Source organism: Procambarus clarkii, chromosome 20, assembly GCF_040958095.1.
Source record: "Procambarus clarkii isolate CNS0578487 chromosome 20, FALCON_Pclarkii_2.0, whole genome shotgun sequence".
Lineage (NCBI taxonomy): Eukaryota > Metazoa > Arthropoda > Malacostraca > Decapoda > Cambaridae > Procambarus > Procambarus clarkii.
In genome coordinates, this window is record NC_091169.1 from 22197322 (window position 1) to 22225265 (window position 27944).

Consider the following 27944-nt stretch of genomic DNA (forward strand, 5'->3'; position numbering starts at 1 on the left):
ATGTTCCAATACTCCGTGTAAACAACATCAACACCTGGTGAATTCACTAAGTGGCGATTACTAATTATCCTTAATTAGCTACGAGTGCTTAATTACTCTGTCTGCAGACAGAGCTGATCAGTCCAACGAATTACGGAAGCTTAATTACAGCGCAATTGACTCCGATCATAACAGACCGTCAACCCCTTACGTTAATCACTCGATTAACAACAGCTCGTTAAATCGTTAACACTACGTTAGTCTTCACTTGACAATTCCTCCACTGCGTGAACTTCACTGTGACTGTTGCCATTACACGTCCCTACGTTAATCACAACAATGTTCAACGAACAAGTGACCTCGTTAAGTAAATCGTGACCCCCGGTGACGTTAACTGACTTTAATTCTCACGGAATCCTTCACAGTACACAACGCCTTCCACCAAGGTCAAACTTGTCTACGGTTTACACACACAGTACAACACAGTACATCACAGTACAACACAGTACATCCTTGCCACTCACGGCAAAACTTGTATATGACTTCCCCCAGTAAATTATCCACCAATAATTCACACTTTACCACAACACAACAGTAAAATATATAACCAAGGGAAATCTCCCTGTTACCACTTTTCACTGCTGAAAAAAAGGAATCAAATTACAGCGAATACATACACGGCACATAGAAAAAAAATAGAAGTAAATAACTCACTTTACTCTACCTCTGAATGTGTCACTAGGTGTCTTCACACACGTCAAAAATCACAGTTGGGCCCAATCCTCAACTTGATGACAAACAGGGTAGACTCACACGTCTCCAATTCCCATTCACCTCCCCAGGTGGTCCCAGGGACAGAGGACAGACGGAACACTGGGGGCGAACCCAGCTTCAGAGTTTTATTACCCAAACGGAAACAGTGTACTTACATCAATCATGTGGGGCCCCTCTTTCACTCACACACACTCGTCAATCACACTCCCTCTGCTGCTGCTGGATGATGACGTAGGCGTCCTCACTTCCTACACGTGGTCAGGTGGAGCACAGGGTCCTTGACCACGGGGTTAGCTCTACACACACACACAGAGACCAGGATGGCGCAGACACACCGGCTTAGGCAAGCCAGGGTGCGCACAACAGCAGGAATGCGGTACCACGCCCCTTCCACTTGACACGGTACCCCAGGATACGACGGTACACGGTGTTACACGGTACACGAGACCCGAGAAGGAGTCCTTCACTGTTCCTCAGAATTATAACATTTAAGGTTTCTCTCATAACACAAACCCTTTCTAGCACGTCTCCCAGCAGTATTTTCAAGCACAAATACGATCGACAGCGGATGTCACTTTTGTAGCCCGATAATAAACTACGCCTCACTCAGTCCAGTTCCTCTAAGATGGCGTCCCACAATTACGCGGCTAGATGACAAGTTCTCACGGCTCGATACAAGCCCCTTTCCGATTACCGGATTCTTACGTACGGCACACGGAAAGATAGCAAGATGTAGGCGTGACTTTAGTAACGTTGTAGGCGGTATTTCCCAATGCTTGGCCTAGCACGGGAAATGTCCTGTCCTCAGGCAGCAACGTCCTAGGTAAGAATGTCTTTCTCGCCAATATCATGCCTGGGGTACCATGCAGTACCCCTCAGCGTCTTGGCCAATCACGGTTGATTGGCCCCAGACCCTCAGCCAATCGTGCACCTGCCCCATGACGCTACCCCCCTCACACGAGGTGGACACGTGATAGGGGGGGTGGTCTACGGCCATTAACCCCCCATACCCCCCTCTCTACACTTGTCTTGTACAAAAATTTCCCTGAAATCAACTCCCTCCTGTAATTTCCCTCACAGACCTGATACAGTGATCAGAATGACATCAATGGCTAGCAAATGTCATGGGCTGTCCAACGACACCCAACACGACTGTGGAAAAGTTATATTCAGAAAGTTGAATCACAGTGCACATCACTGGTGCACTATGCAATTTCGTACTTAATTCAGTGCACGAGAGAGCAGGGAAAATATGTCCCCTGACAGTGCTTTATCTTATAGTATGGTAGGCTTAGTCCACCAGGTGTAACTAGGATGTAGACACCAAATTATCCTCGTGAGAGGCTAGCTTCCATCACCCAAGTAACTGATGTACCAAGATTAATTCCTGCTTCCTCCTCTTGTTCCTGTCAAAGGTACTAGCTGTAAAGCCGGAATCCTAATATATGACAGCTATATCAGAGAAAACACTGTATATTATATAAGATAAGGACCAAGGCTTAATTACCTGTGTTGAGTCGATCGTTCGTGTTCTAACCAGAAATAATCCTATCTAACATAACATTACTGGCCAATAATGACTTAGATAAGATTTCGGAAAGAAACTTCCCTTGTGGTTGTTGACAGCGTGTTGTTGATGGCAGAACACTAAGTTGATCTCCATAACACTTCGTCCAAGAGAATTATTGGAGCGGAATTTGCTCCAACAACTCTGGTCTTAAAAATGGCTGACCTCTCTCACTACTGCTTATGCTCCTGGCTCACTTTGTCCAGATGTCAGTAACTGATAGAAGGGTCACATTTACTTTATTTTGATACTGATAATTAAGTTAATTCAAATGAGATGTTTTTATGATGTAATAAGTCCAAAGACTAATGTATTTAAGAATAATTCCCAACAGAATAGCTGGCAAATTTATAGTACTATGTGGCAATGATATCCCGTTTTCTATTGACGGAAAATTCCACTACAAGCTATATTTTCTATGGGTTAACTTGTGTATACAACGGCAGCAATATTATTTGCATATTGTATGTATTATTATTAAATGGTGTCGGGTTTTCTGACAATTGCACACGTTGCAGGAGTTCAGCTTTTAGTTTGTTTGCTTGGTAGCTCTGGGATGACTGGTTAGCAGTACCTTGCCTGGGCTTTCCTAAGCAGTCAGTTAAGGGCCCCTGGAAACCCCCATTAGGGCTCATTGGTCCAATGGAGGAGACCTCTGAGTCCCACCTCGCTTCGTGCAAGTTTGAAGGTTGCTCTGTTCCCTTGTCTGTGTGTGACATTCACTGTCTTTGCCTCCGCCATGCTGCCTGTTGGGTTGATGACACCTTTGACCCAGAGTCTTGCGAGTGGTGTACCTTGCATGTACTCCAATTAACCCAGTCCACTGTTACTGTTATTTGGGTTCGGGTAGCATCCGGGTTGTGTGCGAGATTTAGGTTGCTACGGTTGGTTGCCTTTGCAGATGTCCCACGGCTGTCCCGTTTGGATTTTAGGGCCCTGGACTTACGGGTGTTCATTGCCTCAACTTTGGTTTTGTCTGTGCTCCTTTGTCCTTTTCCTGCTGTTGTTCGTCCTACTGGTTTCGGTGTTGGGGCAGGGTTTTCTTGGTGGCGAGACTCGGGCGGCTTTGGGGACTGCCCCTTCCGGATCGGCAGGGAGGCATTTGAGTCTATTCCTCCTGCTGGGGCTTTTGGGTCATGCTTTTCCGGTGGACTGTTTTTTCTCCTGAGGCAGAGGGTTTGGAGGACAGCTTGGCCCCGGGTCCTGACATGGAGGATCCCGGGCCTGGGGAAGAGTTGACTTGGGGGGGCTTGGGCCCCATTTGACCCCGCTTAGCTGTTGGTACCCTCAATGCAGGGCTTGTTGTTACTGGGGGGAAGGGGGGTGTTCTATTCCCCTCCCTGTACGAGTTTGATGTGGGTTCGACTCCTCCCCGGGTTCAGTTCCCGATTCCCTCTTGGGTTCCTGGGTTCCGGATTCCCTTGGGTTCTTTGTTTCTTTCCTTCCGGAGGTTTACAGCTTCCAGCATCCCGCCGAGGGAGGTGCTGGAGGCTCTTGCAGCTTACCTCCTTCGAGACCCTGATTACACCTCGATAATGGAACTGTCTTCTGCATTTGGCTCCTCTTTTCCTTCCTGGGTGTGTTACAAGGTGCAGGAGTCTTCCTGGCCGGTGGACTGCCCTTTCTTTTCGTTGGGGGTGTGACATGCATTCTGTCGGACCCTGCATGCTTGCATGATGGGAGTTGACTATAGTCCATTAGGCTTACCTTCAGCGGGTGGGGTTGGCATTTTGAGCAAGCACCTCAATGCCTGCTTTTTCTTCCCCTGTGCTTCCTTGTAGAAGGCTAGGTGCAGTTTCAGTTTCACGTGCAGGCCTTTTCCTTTCGGTTTCCCTGGTTGCCGAGGTTTTGCGAGCCCATGGGCACATGGCTTTGGTCTTGCGCTTCTTTTCTTTGCTGGAGCTGTCTTCGGATAGGCTCGAGAAGGATGTGGATGAGGTGGCTACCGGGCCTGCATCAGGTGCGTTTGCCTTGGCAGCTTGGGTGTCGGCCGCTTTGTTGAGGTTGTTTGCACCGATTCTGCAGAGAACTGTGTGTGTGTGTTCTTTGCTTCTCGCCTCACATGCTGAGAGGTGGTGCTCGTCCACTCTTTGGAATCCGCTTGGGCCCTGGCTCTTAGATTTTCATCCCCTTTTTGTTTATTCCTGTTTGCAGAGTTTGCGGTGGTGCATTTTCTGCTGGTGGCTTCGTCTAGTTGCCAACCTGTGTCTGATTTGTTGGTTCTCCAGGGGGGCCCGTGGTGGTCCTTCCCAGAGTGCCAGATTCGGGGTTTGGCCTGCCTGCGGAGCCATCGGTGTCTGGGTGGCACAGTGGTCGCTCTGAACGTTGGTCGGGCTCTCGTCAGGGTTGTCGGCCCTTTCGCAGTTCGCCTCGTTGACGGGACGATAGGGGGGGGGGGAAGCAGAAAAATTTTCTTATCGAGTGGGGTGTGTTTTGTTATGTCTATCTTTCTGGGTGCCAAACCTGGTCGATGACAGACATGGAATGCCCACATGGGGGCTACTGTAGGCCATTGCTCCCTTTGCCTCTGAGGGGGGCAAGTTTCTGGCACATGGTCCCTGGTAGGTTGAACTCCAATTGACTGATGCCCCAGACTAATTAATATAACACTCATCAGCCTGATAGCTCCAGGGAGCCTCCGGGGCTAACCCATAAAATGGCATTTCATTACATCCAACACTTTTTCCTCAGACAGCATTTTGTTTGTCTTCCATGACATCTAAGGCCATGTCATAGTGGTCTAGTAATTGTGAGAGGCAGGAGAGCCCTGTTCTATACCCATGTTGCCCAGGGTTATGTAGACACTGATTCCATGTGTTTTGTGATCTTAGCACTTTCAGATTTTTATGATGTGCAATGTTTGAGCTGTTGGTCTATGATTTTTTGCATCAGCTTTATTACCTCCTTTGTGAAGTGGTGTGATCTCTGCTGTTTTAAGTACGTTGGGTATAACACCAGTATCTAGGCTTCGTCTAAAAAAAAGATGTTTAGGCCTGTGATGTTTTTTTGCAGTTCTTGATGAATATAGAATTCCAGGAGTCTGTGCCTGGTGCAGAGTACATGGGCATGTTGTCTATGGCTACTTCAAAGTTCAATGGGGTTAGGATAACATTTGATATATGGTTCGGTGGTAGTGTCACATTCATAAACTCGTTTGGATCATTGATATGCAATGTCATTTTCTTCCATATCATTTACTCTAGTATGTTGTTATTTTACCGTGTAGATTTGGGACCAGGCCCTCCAGTATCTTCCACGTGTATATTATTTGATCTCTCTCTCATCTTCTTTCTAGTGAGTACATTTGGAGGGCTTTGAGACGATCCCAATAATTTAGGTGTCTAATCGTGTCTATGCATGCCGTATGTTCTCTGTATTCCCTCTATTTCAGCAAGCTCTCCTGCTCTGAGGGGGGAAGTGAGTACTGAGCAGTACTCAAGACGGGACAACACAAGTGACGAAGAGTACAACCATTGTGATGGGATCCCTGGATTTGAAAGTTCTCGTAATCCATCCGATCATTTTTCTGGCTGATGCAATATTTGCTTGGTTATGCTCCCTAAACGTTAGGTCGTCAGACAACATTATTCCCAAATCCTGTACATGTTGCTTTCCTACTATGGGCAAATTTGATTGTGTTTTGTACCCTGAATTATATTTAAGGTTCTCATTTTTACCATATCTGAGTACCTGGAATTTATCGCTGTTAAACATCGTGTATTTTCTGCTGCCCAGTCGAAAACTTGATTAATATCGGCTTGTAGTTTTTCAATGTCTTTAACAGAGGTAATTTTCATGCTGAATTTTGTGTCATCTGCAAAGGATGATATGAAGCTGTGCCTTGTATCTGAGTATCTGATATGAGAATAAGGAAAAGCAGTGGTGCAAGGACTGTACCTTGAGGTACAGAGCTTTTAACTGCGCTTGGACTCAATTTTATATGGTTGACTGTTACTCTGTGTTATGTTCGACAGAAAATTGAGTATCCAGCGTCCTACTTTACCAGTTATTCCCATTGACCTCATTTTGTGCGCTATCACTCCATGGCCACATTTATCGAATGCCTTTGCAAAATCCATGTATACCACATCTGCATTCTGTTTTTCTTCTAAATGCCTCAGTGATTTTGTCGCAGTGGTCAAGTATCTGTCAGAGGCATGATCTTCCTACTCGAAATCCATGTTGGCCTGGATTGTGGGGATTTCATTGGTTTCCATGAAACTAGTGACCTGACTCCTGATCACTCTCTCAAATACTTTTATTATGTGGAACATTAGTGCAACTGGTCTATAATTCTTTGCCAATGCTTTGCTCCCTCCCTTGTGTAGAGGAGCTATGTCTGCTGCTTTAAGCGCATCTGGTATCTTCCTCATGTTAAGCTCTTCCTCCACACTATACTGAGTGCCTGTGCTACTGGCACTTTGCATTTCTTTATAAATATTGAATTCCATGAGTCGACCCGGGGCTGAGTACATGGGCGTATTGTCAATTTCTCTTTGAAAATCTGTCATGCTCGTGTTGATATCAGTTATATTTACAGGGGTTTGGATATCACGCATAAAGAAGTTGTCCCGGATCTTCCACTTTCATGCTGTGTATCGGAGTGCTAAACATGTCCTCATACTGCTTTTTTTAGGATTTCACATCCTCAGTGTATGAATCTTCACTAGTACGAATAGGTCCAATACGGGCAGTAGTTTTTGCTTTTGATTTAGTGTATGTGAAGAAATATTTTAGGTTTTTCTTTATTTCTTTAATTGCTTTCTACTATTTGCCTTTTTTCAATCTGATATGAATGCTTCAGTCTCTGTTCAATTTCTTCAGTCTCCCTGTTTAAATTATTCCTTCTTTGTATGGAAAGTCTTGTCTGCTTAAGCATTTCCGTTTATTTTTTCCTTCTTTTGTAGTGTCGTCTGCGTTCTCTTTCTACATTGGACCTCTTTCTGGCTTTCCTCAAAGGAACATGCTTCAGACAGACTTCATATGATTCAGAAGTCAGTTTTTCTATTCCTTGTGTAGGATTTTTACTACTTAGAACATTCTCATTGAATGTTTGCAAGTTCCCTGTTTGTTTTCTCACAGTCTATCCTTTTATTAAAATTGAATTTATTGAATAACCCTTCTTGCTTGTTTCTCTTAGGCCTACTACCGTTATTAATGTTAGTTTGCACTTCAATGAGCTTGTGGTCCGAGTACGTAGTGTCTGAGACAGTAATATGTCTGATTAGCTAAACATTGTTCATGAATATCGGGTCCAGCGTGTTTCCTTTAGTTGGTTCTAATCTTGTGACTGAGCCAGAATTTGTCACAATCTCAGTAGTTCTCTGACCTGTGGTTGGTTATTTCCAGATTGATTTCCTGCTATAATGTTATTGTTTACTGTTTTCCATTTTAAACTGGGTAAATTGAAGTCTCCAAGGAAGGGAGGGAGGGAGCCGGTCAGCCAAGCGGACAGCACGCTGGACTTGTGATCCTGTGGTCCTGAGTTCGATCCCGGGCGCCGGCGAGAAACAATGGGCAGAGTTTTTTTCACCCTATGCCCCTGTTACCTAGCAGTAAAAGAGGTACCTGGGTGTTAGTCAGCTGTCACGGGCTGCTTCCTGGGGGTGGAGGCCTGGTCGAGGACCGGGCCGCGGGGACACTAAAAAAGCCCCGAAATCATCAAGATAACCTCAAGAAGATAATATCTGGTACTGGGTTTGCTAGGTTATCAAGGATATTCTCTTATTTTGTGGATCTGCTCAGTGAATTCCTCAACTGTTGCATCTGGCAGTATTTATATTAGAACAACAATTAGATTTATATTTTCTGCCTTGATTCCAAGTACCTCTACCACTTCATTGGTCAAGTTCAGGAGCTTTGTGCATGCCAGTTCCTCTTTAATATATAGACCTACTCCTCCACTTGACCTAATAACTCACATTTATATATTCCACCTACAAACATTCCATGGGAAACTGTTCTAAGTAATACAAGTCCTACAGAAGGAATAGAAAAACTGACTTCGGAAGCATATCAAGTCTGTCTGAAACATGTTCCTTTGAGGAAAGCCAGAAAGAGATCCAACGTAGAAAGAGAACGCAGACGACACTATAAAGGAAGGAAAAAAATAACGGAAATGCTTATGCAGACACAAATTTCCCGTCAAAGAAGGAATAATTTAAATAGGGAGATTGAAGAAATCGAGTGGAAATTGAAACACTCATATCAAACTGAAGAAAGGCAGTTAGAACAGAAAGCAATTCAGGAAATAAAGAAAAACCCAAAATACTTCTTCACATATGCGAAATCAAAAGCAAAAACCACTGCCAGTATTGGACCTATTCGTACAAGTGAAGGTTCATACACGGAGGATGACAAAGAAGTTAGTGAAATCCTAAAAAAGCAGTATGAGGACATGTTTAGCTTGGATCAGGTCTGATTGGCTACAGAAAATAATATGGTGTTTAACGAAGATAAGTTCCAGCTCATGCGCTATGGAAAAAATAAAAATATAAAAACGGAAACCACGTACAAAACTCAGGCAAATCATAACATAGAACGAAAAGGCAATGTAAAAGATCTGGGTGTACTCATGTCGGAAGACCTTACCTTAAAAGAACACAATAAAGTAGCTGTCACAACTGCAAGAAAAATGACAGGTTGGATAACAAGAACTTTTCACACTAGAGATGCTATACCGATGATACTTTTCAAAACGCTTGTGCTCTCTAGAGTGGAGTACTGCTGCACAATGACAGCACCTTTCAAAGCTGGAGAAATTGCTGACCTGGAGAGCATGCAGAGATCCTTTACTGCTAGAATCCACTCAGTAAAACATCTAAACTATTGGGACCGACTAAAGAGCCTAAAACTACTCCCTTGAGTGCAGGCGAGAGAGGTACATAATAATTTACACGTGGAAAATATTAGAGGGGCTGGTCCCAAACCTGCACACAGAAATAACATCACATGAGACCAGAAGACATGGCAGGATGTGCAGAATACCCCCGTTGAAAAACAGAGGTGCAACTGGTACTCAGAGAGAACTCTATCAACATCAGAGGTCCGAGACTGTTCAACACGCTTCCACTACACATAAGGGGCATAACTGGCCGACCCCTCACAGTGTTCAAGAGAGAACTGGATAAGCACCTCCAAAGGATACCTGATCAACCAGGTTGTGACTCATACGTCAGGCTGCGAGCAGCCGCATCCAACAGCCTGGTTGATCAGTCCGGCAACCAGGAGGCCTGGTCGACGACCGGGCCGCGGGGACGCTAAGCCCCGGAAGCACCTCAAGGTAACCTCAAGGTAGCTTTCCAATAAACAACATGAAAGTGGAAGATCCAGACAATTTTTTTATGCGGGATATTCAAACCCCTGTAAATATACCTGATATCAACACGAGCACACTAGACTTTGAAAGAAAAATTTAAAACATGCCCATGCACTCCGCCCCAGGTCCAGATTCATGGAATTCAATATTTATAAAGAAATGCAAAGTGCCGGTAGCAAAGGCACTCAGTATAGTGTGGAGGAAGAGCTTGGACACGGGGAAGATACCAGATGCACTTAAAGTAGCAGACATAGCCCCTCTACACAAGGAGGGAGCAAAGCATTGGCAAAGAATTATAGACCAGTTGCACTAACATCGCACATAATAAAAGTATTGAGAGAGTGATTAGGAGTAAGGTCACCAATTTCATGGAGACCAATGACCTTCACAACCCAGGCCAACATGGATTTCGAGCAGGAAGATCATGCCTCTCACAGCTACTTGAGCACTATGACAGTCACTGAGGCATTAGAAGAAAAACAGAATGCTGATGTGATATACACGGACTTCGCAAAGGCTTTCAATAAATGTGACCATGGCGTGATAGCACACAAAATGAAGTCAATGGGAATAACCGGTAAAGTAGGACGTTGGATACTCAGTTTTCTGTCAAACAGGACTCGGCGAGTAATAGTCAACCATATAAAATCTAGTTCAAGCGCAGTTAAAAGCTCTGTACCTCAGGGTACAGTCCTTGCACCGCTGCTTTTCCTTATTCTCATATCAGATATAGACAAAACTACAAGTCACAGCTTCGTATCATCCTTTGCAGATGACACAAAAATCAGTATGAAAATTACCTCGGCTGAAGACATTGAGAAACTTCAAGCTGATATTAATAAAGTTTTCTACTGGGCATCAGAAAATAACATGATGTTTAACAGTGATAAATTCCAGGTACTCGGGTACGGTAAAAATGAGGACTTTAAACATAATACAGGGTACAAAACACAATCACATGTGCCCATAAGGAAAACAGCATGTAAAGGATTTGGGAATAATGATGTCTGACGACCTAACGTTTAGGGAGCATAACCAAGCAAATATTGCGACAGCCAGAAAAATGATTGGATGGATTACGAGAACTTTCAAATCCAGGGATCCCATCACAATGGTTGTACGCTTCAAGTCACTTGTGTTGTCCCATCTTGAGTACTGCTCAGTACTCACTTCCCCCTTCAGAGCAGGGAGATTGCTGAAATAGAGGAAATACAGAGAACATATACGGCACGCATAGATGCGATAAATCACCTAAATTATTGGGATCGTCTCAAATCCCTCCAAATGTACTCACTAGAAAGAAGACGAGAGAGATATCAAATAATATACACCTGGAAGATACTGGAGGGCCAAGTACCAAATCTACACAGTAAAATAACGTACTGGAGTGAACGATATGGAAGAAAATGCAGAATAGAACCAGTGAAGAGCAGGGGTGCCATAGGCACAATCAGAGAACACTATAAACATCAGAGGTCTGCGGTTGTTCAACACCCTCCCAGCGAGCATAAGAAATATTGCCGGAACAACCGTGGACACCTTCAAGAGGAAACTAGATTTATTCCTCTAAGGAGTGCCGGACCAACCGGGCTGTGGTGGTTATGTGGGCCTGCGGGCCGCTCCAAGCAACAGCCTAGTGGACCAAACTCAAGTCAAGCTTGGCCTCGGGCCGGGCTTGGGGAGTAGAAGAACTCCCAGAACCATCAACCAGGTATCAACCAGGTATATAGATTATACTTTGGGATCCAGATTTCACTATCCATGTGGTCTTTTGTGTGGGTTTCTGTAAATGCACCAAATATTGAATTAGATTCTATTAGAAGGCCATTTATGAACTTAACTTTATTTCTTGATTTTGATTTTAGGCCTTGTATGTTTGTAAATATGAATGATTTCCCATATTGTGTGTCACTTCTGGTGGGCTTTGGTAGTTCTCCCCCTCTCCACCCAGGTCCAGGGTGTGTTGTTTTGGTAGTGGTTCGTCCAGTTTTGATAGTAGTGCAGGTGTTGTGTGGTGTAGTACCTGTGTGCTTGTTGATTTGTATTCCAGTCTTGTAGGTATCTCCCTCCCCTTCTGTAATCCTGCAGTGGTGCTCTCTGCCTGTTCCTCTCATGTTCTACACTGTTTCTGCCTTCCTCTAAAAAGTTTCCAGTAGTATCATATTGATCTTCCCGTCTATAATGCTGTGTACCTCTCACGTGGAATTCCAGGCACTGAAGATTGTAACATTTTTTGTCCCCAATTGAAAATTTACATAGTTAAGGGTGGAAGTAGTTAAGGGTGGAAGTACAGTACAACCTCGATTCAACGTACTGTCTCCACTCGATTATCCGGACTATATGGGAAGGACCCCCAGCCGAATATTCATGAGTTCCTGATAATGGTATTTTTTCACCTCTGAGTCCAAAAGTAACCATTTCCAACAATTTTTATACTACAAACAATTTAAATTGCCTTGCCACATATAATTATTTAATATTCAACTAGAAACCTCAACTTACCTTGTTGGTGTTCATCTTCTTGATTGATACCACACATCTTTAAGTTAAGAATTCTTAACAATTTACGTAACCTATACTAAACACAACACTAAAATTAACACTTAAAATTACTGTACAGTTCATTAAGCAAAGTTAGTTTTGACTGCCAGCTGCTGAAGCCTCACTGGTTGAAGGCATTTGGGTTGCCTGTGAGGCCTCACTTGCTGAAGGCGCTTGCTTGCGCCTCACTTGTTGAAGGCGTTTGGCTTGCCTGTGAAGCCTCACTTGTTGAAGGCACTTGGCTTGCCTGTGAAGCCTCACTTGTTGAAGGCACTTGGCTTGCCTGTGAAGCCTCACTTGTTGAAGGCACTTGGCTTGCCTGTGAAGCCTCACTTGTTGAAGGCACTTGGCTTGCCTGTGAAGCCTCACTTGTTGAAGGCACTTGGCTTGCCTGTGAAGCCTCACTTGTTGAAGGCACTTGGCTTGCCTGTGAAGCCTCACTTGTTGAAGGCACTTGGCTTGCCTGTGAAGCCTCACTTGTTGAAGGCACTTGGCTTGCCTGTGAAGCCTCACTTGTTGAAGGCACTTGGCTTGCCTGTGAAGCCTCACTTGTTGAAGGCACTTGGCTTGCCTGTGAAGCCTCACTTGTTGAAGGCACTTGGCTTGCCTGTGAAGCCTCACTTGTTGAAGGCACTTGGCTTGCCTGTGAAGCCTCACTTGTTGAAGGCACTTGGCTTGCCTGTGAAGCCTCACTTGTTGAAGGCACTTGGCTTGCCTGTGAAGCCTCACTTGTTGAAGGCACTTGGCTTGCCTGTGAAGCCTCACTTGTTGAAGGCACTTGGCTTGCCTGTGAAGCCTCACTTGTTGAAGGCACTTGGCTTGCCTGTGAAGCCTCACTTGTTGAAGGCACTTGGCTTGCCTGTGAAGCCTCACTTGTTGAAGGCACTTGGCTTGCCTGTGAAGCCTCACTTGTTGAAGGCACTTGGCTTGCCTGTGAAGCCTCACTTGTTGAAGGCACTTGGCTTGCCTGTGAAGCCTCACTTGTTGAAGGCACTTGGCTTGCCTGTGAAGCCTCACTTGTTGAAGGCACTTGGCTTGCCTGTGAAGCCTCACTTGTTGAAGGCACTTGGCTTGCCTGTGAAGCCTCACTTGTTGAAGGCACTTGGCTTGCCTGTGAAGCCTCACTTGTTGAAGGCACTTGGCTTGCCTGTGAAGCCTCACTTGTTGAAGGCACTTGGCTTGCCTGTGAAGCCTCACTTGTTGAAGGCACTTGGCTTGCCTGTGAAGCCTCACTTGTTGAAGGCACTTGGCTTGCCTGTGAAGCCTCACTTGTTGAAGGCACTTGGCTTGCCTGTGAAGCCTCACTTGTTGAAGGCACTTGGCTTGCCTGTGAAGCCTCACTTGTTGAAGGCACTTGGCTTGCCTGTGAAGCCTCACTTGTTGAAGGCACTTGGCTTGCCTGTGAAGCCTCACTTGTTGAAGGCACTTGGCTTGCCTGTGAAGCCTCACTTGTTGAAGGCACTTGGCTTGCCTGTGAAGCCTCACTTGTTGAAGGCACTTGGCTTGCCTGTGAAGCCTCACTTGTTGAAGGCACTTGGCTTGCCTGTGAAGCCTCACTTGTTGAAGGCACTTGGCTTGCCTGTGAAGCCTCACTTGTTGAAGGCACTTGGCTTGCCTGTGAAGCCTCACTTGTTGAAGGCACTTGGCTTGCCTGTGAAGCCTCACTTGTTGAAGGCACTTGGCTTGCCTGTGAAGCCTCACTTGTTGAAGGCACTTGGCTTGCCTGTGAAGCCTCACTTGTTGAAGGCACTTGGCTTGCCTGTGAAGCCTCACTTGTTGAAGGCACTTGGCTTGCCTGTGAAGCCTCACTTGTTGAAGGCACTTGGCTTGCCTGTGAAGCCTCACTTGTTGAAGGCACTTGGCTTGCCTGTGAAGCCTCACTTGTTGAAGGCACTTGGCTTGCCTGTGAAGCCTCACTTGTTGAAGGCACTTGGCTTGCCTGTGAAGCCTCACTTGTTGAAGGCACTTGGCTTGCCTGTGAAGCCTCACTTGTTGAAGGCACTTGGCTTGCCTGTAACGCCTCACTGGTTGAGGTGTATAACACGTAACTTTTCTTTAATTGTTAGAACAACCTTCTTTCTCTTAACACCTCCAGAATAATTGATGCTGCTACCAGACATAGTCTTGGCCAAAAATGTTCAAAGTTACTATGAAAATAAACTTATTTAAAAAAATATTTCACTAATGGCGCAGCACTGTGGTATAACAAGAGGGACGGGAGCACATGGGTTGACCAGTGTTGGACGGGTCCACTTGGGGCAGCTATAGCATGTTACATAGGCCACCAAGAGGAAAAACTCCCAATATTTTTGAAGGAAACTTCATCCTGTGTACATTGTTTTTAGGAAACTTGTATATTTTTTATTACATAATTACTAGTATTTCTTTTGTTTCTGGCTATGATGAATTGTTCTAAAATTAATGGTAATTCCTGTACCCAGGTGGTCCCTCCCGACACCACCCACCCCCTCCTCCACCATGCGCTTCGAGCCACAGCCAGACAGTACGGCCCACCCCATGGCTTTCACATCCAGACAATTCAATGCTTATCCTGCTGATTGTACGGACAGTGTAACATCGGCAGCAAGTTAACCGGCTCCGATTTTTTATCCGGCTAAACCAGCTTTTATTCGGCTCCCACGGACATTTTGGCCAGATATTGAGATAACTTTATCCGGTCACGATTTTGGCCATATAAGGACATTTTCCGGATGTTCGAATCCCGGATAATCGAGTGTCTACAGTATTTGTAATATTTTATGTATACCGCATATTTGTAATATAAAATATTTTGTTCATTTGTTCAAACTTTATGGGGAGGTACTTAGCGTATGGTAGAAAAGATGGTCACAGTGTGATGTACAGTTGACCATTGTTATCCCAGGATGGATGCCACCAGTTTCCAGACACTTGATTTATTACACTGATTTATCATTTGCTCGTATTATTACAAGGAATTTTCTGCTTAATTTCCGGCTTGCAATGGTATTCACTCACTATTACCAATTCCTAGATCCACATTTCCATATTAAACTATATATTGTTCATATACTATCACGGAGGGACGTGCCATACCCTGGGTAGGCTTCGTGGCTGTGGTGTAAACACAGCCTAGCGTGATGCCGCCTCTTGCTGCTATTCTATATTTCTAATATTCTATGCACTAGTCTCCTACTCTTCAACTTATGTGTTGTGTTACCCGTTCCACTTCACTGTTCCACATATCACTGTTCACTATAATTCATATATATCGACTAAACGCATTTACACAAGAGCCTTGTGGCACTGGCTCCCACGTGGTCCCACATTTGTTCTCTAACTCAAGATTCCATTGTTAATGACTATTCAACTTTCCAATGGGTCACTATGCATTTTGTGATGACTGATCAGTAATCCATGGCTGTAAGTTTAAAAAAATCCTGGTATATTTCAAGATTTTAACGGAGCGCGCCAGTTAAATTATTCCAGTTTTACTTGTAATTTATTTGATTTGTATAGGATCACTGCCCCCTAGAACCCAAAGAAGGTTGGGAACTTTGAAGGCTTCCTTGGACCCTTAATGAACACAAGAACCCATAAGGCTTCCCTGTACCCATCATAAGGAGGACCTGGTAGGCTCTGTTGCTCCTACCATATGGTACAATGTTCTGAAGTAATGTATTTCTCCAACAGGTGTTAAAAAATGGTTACTTACTCATGTGCAGCCCTGTCAACATTGCTCTTATAGAGAAGGAGGTTGGGCACATCTCTGGAGCAGATATCAAGGCTTTAGTTACATTATCACCTCGCATCCTCTCCATCCCATACCATCAGCTCCTACAACTGGGCCACATCCTTACCAATGTCGGAGTCACTCCAGTAAGATTTTGTACTAGTTTCTTTCGACTATATTTGTGCATTACAGTTCTTATAATCCCATGCTATTCTCTGAATGACAGTATAGTGTAACCTCAACTCGGTGAACTATACGGGGTGATAATTCCAAGGATCAACATCCCCAGGGCCTGGGATCAACCTCGATTCATTGGATTGGAAGATTCATTATAAACAAAGGTGCCTTCAGGATGCATTTCTGGGGGGAGCCCCGTCGGCTCCCCGGAGCTTTCCCAGCCAAGACCATAGTGGCCACTAGTACACAACATGACATGTCATGCAGATGATGCCATCTTCCTCGCCAAAATGGCTTCTCCCAACGTACTCCTTTTGCTGTTATTACACTACATACACACGTTATATATAAGTATCCACACTTGTGTTCACCATAGCGAACCATTAAGCTGGTCTCGGTGAGTCCAGACAGTAAAAGATGGTCACACAGTCACCAGACAACGCTATCTCCCTCCCCACCAAGATTACTGCTCCCACTGCAATGCTAATTATCACCACAATCCTGCTATTATCAGAAACCTGGTCATTTTTATCAGTCAGGGATCTTCTGTAATACTATCATCGCTAAATAATAGCATGTACATATATATTTTGACTTTTAGGCGATGTGTGTGGTCACAAGCTGAACAACGGTGCTGTGAGCTCATGCTGCGCGTGCCAGCCTTGGTGGCCCACTCAGTACCGAGGCGCTCTCACCCAGGAATGTTACCCACGTTTTTTTTTCTAGGTGGAGTCTGTTAACTATTGATCGCGGCTGGACTATAGCTGCCCCTATCCTTCGCGGGGTATTTAAAATCATGCACTAGAGCCTCAATCATCTATGCAGGTATATGTATTGTGCAGTTTCGGTAAAGTTACTCCCATCATCTATGTATGTATTGCACGGTCTAAGAGTTAAAGAACACAATAAAGTATTCGTCACAACTGCAAGAAAAATAATAGGTTGGATAACAAGAATCTTTCTCACTAGAGATGCTCTACCGATAATACTTTTCAAGACGCTAGTACTCTATAGAGTGAAATACTGTTGCATAATGACAGCTCCTTTCAAAGCTGGGAAATTGCTGACCTGGAGAGCATGCAGAGATCCTTTACTGCTAGAATCCACTCTGTAAAATATTTAAACTACTGGCACCAACTAAAATGCCTAAATCTGTTTTCTCTTGAGCGCAGGCAGGAGAGATACGTAATAATTTACACATGGAATAGAGTAGAGGGGCTGGTCCCAAACCTGCGCGCAGAAATACCACCACACGAGACCAGAAAGCATAGCAGGATGTGCAGAATACCCCCATTGAAGAACAGAGGTGTAATAGGTACTCAGAGAATTCTGTCAACATCAGAGGCTAGAGACTGTTCAACACGCTTCCACTACACAAAGGGTATAACTGGCTGATCCCTCACAATGTTCAAGAGAACTTGATAAGCACCTCCAAAGGATACCTGATCAACCAGGCTGTGACTCATATGTCAGGTTGCAAGCACCCGCATCCAACAGCCTGGTTTGCCAGTCCAGCAGCAAGGAGGCCTGATCAAAGTCTGGGCCGAGGGGACGCTAAGCCCCGAAAAAATCTCAAGGTAAAGTGGTACCAGAGCCAGTGTACCAGGGAGCTAGGTCTGGTAGTTGTGGTGCTGTCTGTGGTACCTGAGCCAGTGTACCAGGGAGCAAGGTCTGGTAGTTGTGGTGCTGTCTGTGGTACCTGAGCCAGTGTACCAGGGAGCAAGGTCTGGTAGTTGTGCTGCTGTCTGTGGTACCTGAGCCAGTGTACCAGGGAGCAAGGTCTGGTAGTTGTGGTGCTGTCTGTGGTACCTGAGCCAGTGTACCAGGGAGCTAGGTCTGGTAGTTGTGACTGTGGTACCTGAGCCAGTGTATCAATGAATTAGCAAGACATTTCATTACATTTAGTATTTGATTTATTTTGTTTTGCAGGCCTCGCTGATATCTGTGCCGCGAATATGTTCACTACATCCAGATACACTGCAGGAGCGACTTTCATTACTTCAAAAGGTACCAGAGTTTGCTGCCTTGTCCTATCATCCGCGATTCTTGCATCTGCTAGTACACTTCAACAAGGCCTCATCTCGTCTGGACTTCCTACAACAGATGAAGAATACAAATGTTTTTCCTACCCTTAACACATTGTGTGGCACTAGTAAAATGTTCCATAGGTATGTGGCAGTAGGAGACCACAGATATAACAAGCGAGAAGTCATCAACTGTCTGGCAAAACAAATGAATGAAACATCAAGTACAATTAGAGAAGCTCTGCACTTCCAGAGCTGGAGCCAGGGGCAGACAACAATTGTAAGTGTAAGGAAGAACCTTTTAAAGCTAAGAAAAGAAGGCTTCACTAAAGAACAACTGCTAGCAGCGCTAGATGTTGTATTATACCCACCCGAGTTGCTCAGTGACCAGCTTGCTCAGCTGCCACTCAGAGCTCAGGCTCAGCCATTCACAACCCTCAAATCAAAGCCACATGCTTTGCAGCTCCTCTTGTATTTTATGAACAAAAACATGTCATGTCCACTTTCATAGTTGGCAAAAATCTGCACATCTGGTAATTTGTGTCAGATGCAGACTTATTAAATTTTGAATTGAAACATTGATAATGACTGACATATGTTGTAATAGGCAATAAAAGTATAGTTATTAACCACTTTGCTTTTAGTTTCCATTTACCATAAAAATAATTCCTCGATCCAAGCTCATCACGTGTATGTGTCTTCCACCGTTAGGGTGTGGGGGTAGGTGGATAGCAGAACTATTCAGTTAATTTCAATTTCAATTCAGTTGTGGCTTGTGTTATGTTTGTTTTTGCAGTTTCTCAGATATTTAGATTAGGCTTGTGTGTAATGGGGCTATGACCAAATGGCTGTACAATATTATCTATTAATCAGTTTGTGCTTTCAGCCATGGTGACATGTTCAAATTTAACCACTTGGGTCTTGCAGCTGTAGTACGGTAGTGCACTAGCAGTGGTTCTAAGGCAATTATGACTACATTTCTGAGTGACACTAGTGCCAAGTGAAGCATGGGGTACCTAGTCACTTCTTCACACGTTGCTGTTGGTGATGAAGTGTTTATTATTGAATTTTTTGCTTCACGACTTATTTACGATGGAGGACAAGTATGGGGCCCACTACTGCCCACAGGATGGGTATGGGGTACAGTACTGCCCACAGGACGAGTATGGGGTACAGTACTGCCCACAGGACGAGTATGGGGTACAGTACTGCCCACAGGACGAGTATGGAGTCCACTACCACCCACATCTGTGCAGTAGCAGACCCCATACCAATCCTGTGGATGGTAGTGAACCCCATACCCATACAGTGGACAGAAGTGATCCCCTTACCCATCCTGTGGGCAGTTGTGGACCCCATAGACATTCCATGTCACAGCATTTTTTGTCGACATTCCTGCAATCCGTTCTAAGGTTTTTAAAGCCTACACTATTGTATATAATGTTTAGCAAAAGCATTATATGTAATAACTTATAGTGTGCTTATTATAATTTACTGAGACGCCCCAAGATTTCTCCCAAGTGCTAACCTTTAACAGGATGCACTGTAGAATAGTAGTTTAAATCATGGGTTGAAACATTAGTCTACACAGAATGGAGACTTGCCATAATTTTTGTTTTAACTTTTCAGCAAAGTAAACTATTTTAGTAAAAGAGCATTCATCCGTCAACAGCCATCATCTTTGCTGACTGCTTCACTACAATCTTAATCAAGCCTTAAAATCATCCAAAATACTAAACTAAGTCATAAGTGGTAGCTATGTATACCATAGGTGAACTATAGTTCTTTATAATTATTATTATTTAAAATTGCCTCAAGTCGACTAAATTCTCAGAATACTGCTGTTCAAAGGCAATTGGAGATGTAATCAATTCCCTCCTTAGAAGCAAATGATTTAGCCAAATTTGGGGCACTGCACGATCCCACAAGGTCTCCGTGCCATCCTCTGCTCGGTCCCACAAGGTCGAATTACTGACCATTCCCAGGATGCACGAACTATATAATAAATGGATTCTTTTGGCACTTAATATTTTTTTCATATACAGTCTTTATTTACGATGTAAATAATACCCATACGGTATTGGATAAATAATACCCAATACCCATCGGCTGTTTGAGGGTGGGGTGCCGAGTACATGTGGTGGTAGTACTGTATTGAACCCAATACCCCATCCTGTGGGTGTAATGATCCCTATTCCCATCCTGTGGAGTGTTTCTGAACCACAATCATCCTGTGAAGGGTATTTGTTTCCATACCTAGTAGTACAGTCGGATTCGTTCTCTATATACAATCTAGAATTCCGGGTTTTAATTTACCGAGAATTACTAAGATTTCTCAAATAGCCTTCAATGGGATGTAGCTGATTGCGACATTGGAAGAGGATGGAAAGTGGTATGCAAATCTCACCAAAAGTGGCAATGGAAAATTACAATGGATCAAATAGACTATTCTGCTGTCCATGGCGATAGGACGGGTACTATGGGATGTTCACAGTTTCCCTGTGGTAGATTTACAGTATTGGCCATCACCAGGCACCAACCCTTCCTCACATACTACAATGCCCGTCCCATCGCTGAGGACAGCAGAATAGTCCGTTTGCTGAAATTTTTAAACTGCAGTACTTAATAACTATACGCCATCTTTCTCTCCACAACCGACCTCTAATCAAAATTCAACAGTTATTGCTCCGAAGCATCTCCTGGTGCTTCACCGCAAGTTGTGTAGACACTAAGCATTGAGAGACCTCCTGGCTAAGGTATTAAAGATTATGAGCCATTTTAAATGTTAATATTTTACAACTTCACCATTCAGGAAACCAGGCCATTTACTGGCAAAAATATATATCAAAGGCTGGTGTCACAGATGGCACTATGTGGTGACAGGCAATGTTGTGCCACTGATTATGCCGTAGATATAGATGTTCAGTACCGAGACTGACCTCATTGCCTTCCCTGTTGTCTGGCTGTGGTCACCAGACAACAGCAAAGGCAATGCATCTTTCATCCCCAGGCAACTTTCCCTGGGGATGGGAATGTTAACATCAGCACTATTATATTCCCGTATAATAAGATTTAAGAAATCTCGTGATAAGTTATCTTAAGTTTTATGAACCTCTTTCCAGCCATTGAAACCCTTATGAGTGACTTGCACTTAAATCTACCAAAGGCCCCGTATGTTATGATAATTCGAGCTGTATGACAACGTAAAGCAAGCCATACGGACTCCAGTGTGAGACCAGTTTGTATAGGACAAAGTGGACCCGGATGACCACCTCCAGGTCACCGTGCCTCGCTCGTTGCCGCTTGTCCACATGAACTGGATCGGATTGATTGATAAAGATTAAGCCACACAAGAGGTGGTACGGGCGAACATTTAAATATTATGTAGTTTTGGGAAAAGTCTTAGCCATTTAGTAAATAATATTAGTCCAGCAGGATGATCATATTCCATGTTTAATCCACATTTATTTCAATAATTTATAACCATGTTAAAGATTAATAACAAACTCACTTTATGAAGTATCTTATCCTTGTTTTGGATATTAACTAGCTGGAAGCCTCTGCCAAGACTAGCGGTAAGATTTGGCTTTATGGGCATCCTTTCCTCTTACAAAGTAAGTATGAATTTGGCCGTTTGCTCGTATGGCCGAAAATGGACGTACTGTAATTTGAAAGTGAGAAATTGAAAATAAATTTGGGATTTTTTTTTTTTTTAAAGTTAAGGGTCCTCGGGTATGTTAAGAGGACAGGAAGTCCTAAAATTTCAAAACCGTCACGAAAAACGTGAATTGAAAGTTTCCTCTCAACTTTTCGGAATAAGCCAGAGGACTCAAACAGAAAACGGGATAGTGCATCACTTAAGCGAGCCGATTTAATTTTAAATTACGTCAATTTTTTGGCCATAGCATGCATACGAGTGAAAAGCGACATTATTTTTAAGAGGATGGGTTGTGATACCAACTGTAGGTATTGGTATTCACTCATCATGAAAAATGGTACTTCTTACTAGTCCTGGTTTCACGTACTTTAAGCCTTGGAAAATTAAATATACTAAATTATTTTATTACTTATAATCTAAATTTACTAAAAAAGGGGACCAAATGAGAGCCATGCTGAGGAATCTACCTGCACCTAGGGTACGCCAAGCATATTACTCGTTTGATATGGGATTTAAGAGTAACAATCTAACGAATATTCGGGCTGAGGGACCAACTAAGGCTGGTGTTGTGGTTGAGGCAAGGGTAGAGGCTGAGGGGTGAATGGCTGCTGGGGTTTTGGGCCCAAAGGAAGCTAGGATATCAAATGCAGGAAGGGGTTGGAAGAACAAGGGTGCCGCTTGAAGAGGGAACTGTTAGACGTTACATGGAACAGAAAAGAAACTAGTGAAACCGGTTATAGTGTCTTGGGAGAACTGTAGTATGTCCCTGAAGGGAGGACTTCGGAAGGAAAAGGCTAGGGGTTGTAAATAACCCTGATGTTTGTAGAGAACTTTCGATACACGCAGAAATCACAATTGCGTGATGCATCACGCAGGGAGGGAGAACGGCCTATTGACATGGCTCGAGTGCATGGGGGGAGTTGTGTAAAACCCTGGTTTGTGCCTCGGAGAGGCTGCAGGATCCAGTAAGTTCAGTAGAACTTCAGTTTCAACTCCTTTTGACCATGTCGTAGCTCAGTCTATTAAGGCAGCGTCTGGGATGCTCTCGGACGCAGGTTCGAATCCTCGTCACGACCCTTGTGGATTTGTTCACAAGAACTTTCAAGTTCAGAGGCCGAAGCTAGCTCTTATTTTTTTCGGGGAGGGGGAGGGAGGGTGGACTGCCAAGAACAGTCATTTAGTTTACTTTTTTACACTAAAGTAAAATCTTGTTCTGTTAAATGTAGACAGTTTATAAGTGTTAACATTGTCCTCTTAAGTAACTAACATACAGTAAACGTACATTGCTATATTATACATAAGCTAACAACTTTTTTGAACTGCTAGAGTAATCCACTGTGGGGAAGTTTCCAGAGACAAGTATCTGAAGTTTACTTAAACTTAAGTTTACTTACGTTTGTCAAGCTTCTGACTGCCTTGTGTCAACCCCCGTGGAGCTGACAGTTGCACCACTACAAACCTGTAAAGTTAATTATCGTTCAAGTGCAATGGTCAGGAAGAATTATTCCGTTAACTTTTTATATTTGAAAACTTTATACAACTACACTGAAATCATGAATGATACAAATCACTGAAGTGCTACTCTTACTTTAAGGCAATTTTACGATTAATATGCGACATGAAGTTAAATAATTAGCGTTGATGGTAAAAAAAACAGACAAACACCATGGATGGACACCTTAAAAGATTAACCTATCATGGTTCATGATTTTTTAAAAATTTCACTAGTTACCCATTACTAGAATTACATCTAGCCTGCTGAATTTAAGTAGTCATGTTATTAAACATGTTTTAAATTTAGTTTTGGATTTGTAGTTTTAAAGTTTTACTAAAACTAGTAACCCCACTAACGCTTTCATACATTTCCAATATATACTTAACCGAATTTTTAAGGTTGAAGGCCGACTTAAAGGGCTAGCCTCTCGCATGATACAAGTAGGGTAGAGGAGCGTCACAGCCCAGATTGTCTGCTATACTACCAAACCCAACATTATGCGCACTTAACCCAACTTTAGATTGGTCAAGGCAATTCTGAAATATTGGTAAATCCACCCCCTCCCCTCCCCCATATACTTCTAGTACCAGTACGGGCAACCAGGGAAAAGGGAGGGTGGAACGCAACAAGGGCAGGGGGGGAAGAGGGTGGAACACATGGGAAAGGGAGTGTGGGCTATGCAACAAAAGGAGGGGGGGGGGGAAGGGAGTGTGGGCGACGCAATAAAGTGGGGGGGGAAGGGAGTGTGGGCGACGCAACAAAGGAGGGGGGAAGGGAGTGTGGGCGACGCAACAAAGGAGGGGGGAAGGGAGTGTGGGCGACGCAACAAAGGAGGGGGGAAGGGAGTGTGGGCGACGCAACAAAGGAGGGGGGAAGGGAGTGTGGGCGACGCAACAAAGGAGGGTGGAAGGGAGTGTGGGCGACGCAACAAAGGAGGGGGGAAGGGAGTGTGGGCGACGCAACAAAGGAGGGGGGAAGGGAGTGTGGGCGACGCAACAAAGGAGGGTGGAAGGGAGTGTGGGCGACGCAACAAGGTGTGGAAGGGAGCCTCACCATACAGTTAAAATTCAAGAGACGAACCTGGAATTGGATACCAAAATTGAGGTAACACACACTGGAGTGCTTTTTGATTGATTGATAAAGATCATGCCACCCGAGAGATGGCACGGGCATCTTGAGGTTATCTTGAGATGATTTCGGGGCTTTAGTGTCCTTGCGGCCCGGTCCTCGACCAGGCCTCCATCCCCAGGAAGCAGCCCGTGACAGCTGACTAACACCCAGGTACCTATTTACTGCTAGGTAACAGGGGCATAGGGTGAAAGAAACTCTGCCCATTGTTTCTCGCCGGTGCCCGGGATCGAACCCGGGACCACAGGATCACAGTCCAGTGTGCTGTCCGCTCGGCATGAATAGCACGTAACAAAAAGTGCTGTTTGTCTCCTCCTCCCTTTTATAACCAGCAGCCAACCAAACCCGGCCGTTGATTGGTTGACATTCACCCTAAAACTCACCCCATTGGTTAACATTTTGCGAGTCTGAAGTGTCAATTATCAATGGCCAACAGCCACTCCTTCACTTCCCCAAATACGAACGAGTCTCTAATGAACCAATAATGATCCCCAGCTTGAATGTTTGAAGTTGTTAATTTCAAAATCTAATTCACAAACCATATACAACATTCTAAAAATAGTTAATGGCCACTCGACAACTGCAATATACAGTATATGCAATAACAGACTAACAACCCCAATAACCCAAAGTTCCTGACACAACACTGGACGATGTTAAATATTTGCTTTCAACTGACTTAAGATATTGCTTGTTAATGACAAATTAAGTGATTTTAATTTTTTTTTGAGATATATACAAGAGTTAGTTTAGTTCATTTATTATGCACCCTATACCCATCTTGTGGGCGGTAGTGGAAAGGGTTACAGAGGCACATAATGGGCGCAGGGATTGAACCCCGCAATTCCTTTAGCTAAGCAAGTTACAATCTTGATGAGCTAGTTACAAAATTCAGTATAAGTCGTCACATCAACAATGGGTTCGAGATCGACCACAAGTACAGTTTCTAAATTAAGCAACTGACATATGTGGAGAGCTATCTTGAGGTTATCTTGAGATGATTTCGGGGCTTTTAGTGTCCCCGCGGCCCGGTCCTCGACCAGGCCTCCACCCCCAGGAAGCAGCCCGTGACAGCTGGCTAACACCCAGGTACCTATTTTACAGCTAGGTAACCGGGGCATAGGGTGAAAGAAACTCTGCCCATTGTTTCTCGCCGGCGCCCGGGATCGAACCCGGGACCACAGGATCACAAGCCAGCGTGCTGTCCGCTCGGCCGACCGGCTCCCAGTGTCACTAGTCAGAGCTAGTGTCACAGTTGATATGTTTGTCCTGCACACCGTCCCCCATCCAGTGGGCAGCGGTGGATAGGTTACAATCACTTAGTTACTACCTACAGTTAGCAAACTGGGGATATTTGGCAAAAATTTCTGGTAGCAGATCATTTTGAAAGAAATATTGACACATCGTTGGTACATTGGTTATAGAATTGTCTCTGAATTCACGTATCTTTTCGCACTCCATCACATAGTGACGGAGGGTGTGCGAATAATTTTGTTGACACATTTTACATTTGGTCAGGTCTACATCAGCAGATAATGAGAATTCCCAGAGATACTTGTAACTGAGTCTAAGCCGAGCAGTAGTAACATCTAGAAGTCTGCTGATTTTATTGGATGACCCATATATGTGTGGCTCCTGTTGCATGATAGTATGATGATAGATGGAATTACTGGTGTCAATTTCACTTTGCCTCAGATCTATAAGATCTTGTTGAAGTTCTCGGTGTACTGCTGCTCTCAGATTGCTAATTGACAATCCAAGGTTACACTCAACGGCTCCTTTAAAGGCAGATTCTTTGGCTAGCTTATCAGCTCTATCATGCATTCGGAGGCCAACATGAGATGGAGACCACATGAAATGGACTATGTTACCATCCTTAATAATTTTGTTGTATTTGTATCTAGCTTCGGACACGAGCATGTTACAGTTATGTCTTAAAGAGTTGAGAGCAATTAATGATGATAAGGAGTCACTTACAATTAATGTATCAAGTTTGGAGACTTGTACACATTTCAGTGCAAGGATCAAGGCAAATAGTTCGGTCTGAAGGGTAGAGGCCCAGTTGTTTATATGGAGTCCCTACTCAAAGTACAAGCCATCGCCCATTGTCAGAACACCTGCACTTCCAGCTGCACCAGTGGTGCGGTGTAGGGAACCATCAGTGTATATGATTTGAGAGAGAGAATGCTCTGTGGACAGAGCATCAATATGGCTTAAGGCGTTGAGCTTTGCCTCAAGACGAAGCTTGGGCTGATTTCTAATTTGCTTCTTGGGTGGAAAGGGAGGGATTAAAACTGGAAAGGGTGTAACCTCCCACGGTGCAGGAAAGTGCCGTTGTTGTTTCTCTTGGTAAAAATCATGAACCTGATACATTCTGAGTTGAGTTCCAGTTTTTGTTATCCATTTGGAACAATGCTGATCTTTGAGATATATACAAGAGTTGTTACATTCTTGTACAGCCACTAGTACGCGTAGCGTTTCGGACAGGTCCCTGGAATACGATCCCCTGCCGCGAAGAATCGTTTTTTCATCCAAGTACACATTTTACTGTTGCGTTAAACAGAGGCTACAGTTAAGGAATTGCGCCCAGTAAATCCTCCCCGGCCAGAATACGAATCAATGACATAGCGCTCGCGGAACGCCAGGCGAGTGTCTTACCACTACACCACGGAGACTGTTTACCAATAAAGAAATTCTGGAGGGCTTCTGTGCAAGGGTTAGGATGAGTTAGCCTAAGCATTTTTATACCAATTTGACAGTTAGTTTCAGTAACACGATCAACAACGCTCGGAATATTAAGTTCCTTTCTCATATTAAGTATCTTTGTAGTACGAGGGCACCCAAGGATTATCCTCAAGGCTTCGTTCTGCAATTTTTCAAGCCCCCCAAGCTTTCTTTCAGGCATCAAAACAAGCAGAGGTGCAGCATAATCCACTAAAGATCTGATGTATGCAAGGTACATCATTTTGACAATTCTGACATTGGCACCATAGCCTGAGTGATAACCTGCAACAGCCTTGAGAGCTCGGAGCCTCTCTTTATACTGACGACAGAGTCTGAATACAACAGGACCATACAGTGGCACCTCAAGGCCAAGGTATTTGAATCTGTTTACATAGTCAAGCTGGGAGCCATCAGACAGTTGCATCTTGCGAACAGCTTCTCCCTGCCTGGGTGGGTGCCGATTTAGTATCTTTGTTTTCTCTGCTGAGATAACTTAACCTAGGTCCTGACATGAGTCTAATACAGAGTTAAGAGTGTTCTGCGTGTTAGCATACCCAGTCGTGTGTATCATTATATCATCAGCATAGCTAATGACATACAGTCTCCGTGGTGTAGTGGTAAGACACTCGCCTGGCGTTCCGCGAGCGCTATGTCATTGGTTCGTATTCTGGCCGGGGAGGATTTACTGGGCGCAATTCCTTAACTGTAGCCTCTGTTTAACGCAACAGTAAAATGTGTACTTGGATGAAAAAACGATTCTGGGGGGGGGATAGCATGGTTCTGATGCTATGGAGGAGACGGTTTAGGACCATTCTCTCGAATGTTTTGCAAATGCAGCTAGTAAGGG

General features: G+C 44.2%; 1 protein-coding gene and 1 long non-coding RNA gene across 5 annotated transcripts in view; one reads left to right on the top strand and one right to left on the bottom strand.

Annotated features, from left to right (window-relative positions):
- mTerf5 (mitochondrial transcription termination factor 5) overlaps window positions 1-18722 on the top strand; it is a 57734-nt gene extending 39012 nt beyond the window's left edge. For 3 of the 4 annotated variants that reach the window (XM_069327656.1, XM_069327659.1, XM_069327657.1), the window contains 2 exons: window positions 15852-16037; window positions 17998-18722. In XM_069327656.1, the coding sequence (XP_069183757.1) occupies window positions 15852-16037; window positions 17998-18603 (792 nt within the window). In that variant the 3' untranslated portion in view covers window positions 18604-18722. The remainder of the gene's footprint in view (window positions 1-15851; window positions 16038-17997) is intronic. The other variant, XM_069327660.1, reaches the window with a different exon arrangement.
- LOC138366608 (uncharacterized) overlaps window positions 1-24649 on the bottom strand; it is a 75674-nt gene extending 51025 nt beyond the window's left edge. Inside the window, exons 1-2 of the long non-coding RNA XR_011229183.1 lie at window positions 24326-24649; window positions 23145-23209 (exon numbers count right to left, since the gene is read on the bottom strand). This is a non-coding gene — a long non-coding RNA (uncharacterized lncRNA). The remainder of the gene's footprint in view (window positions 1-23144; window positions 23210-24325) is intronic.
- Between the last annotated feature and the right edge of the window lie 3295 nt (window positions 24650-27944).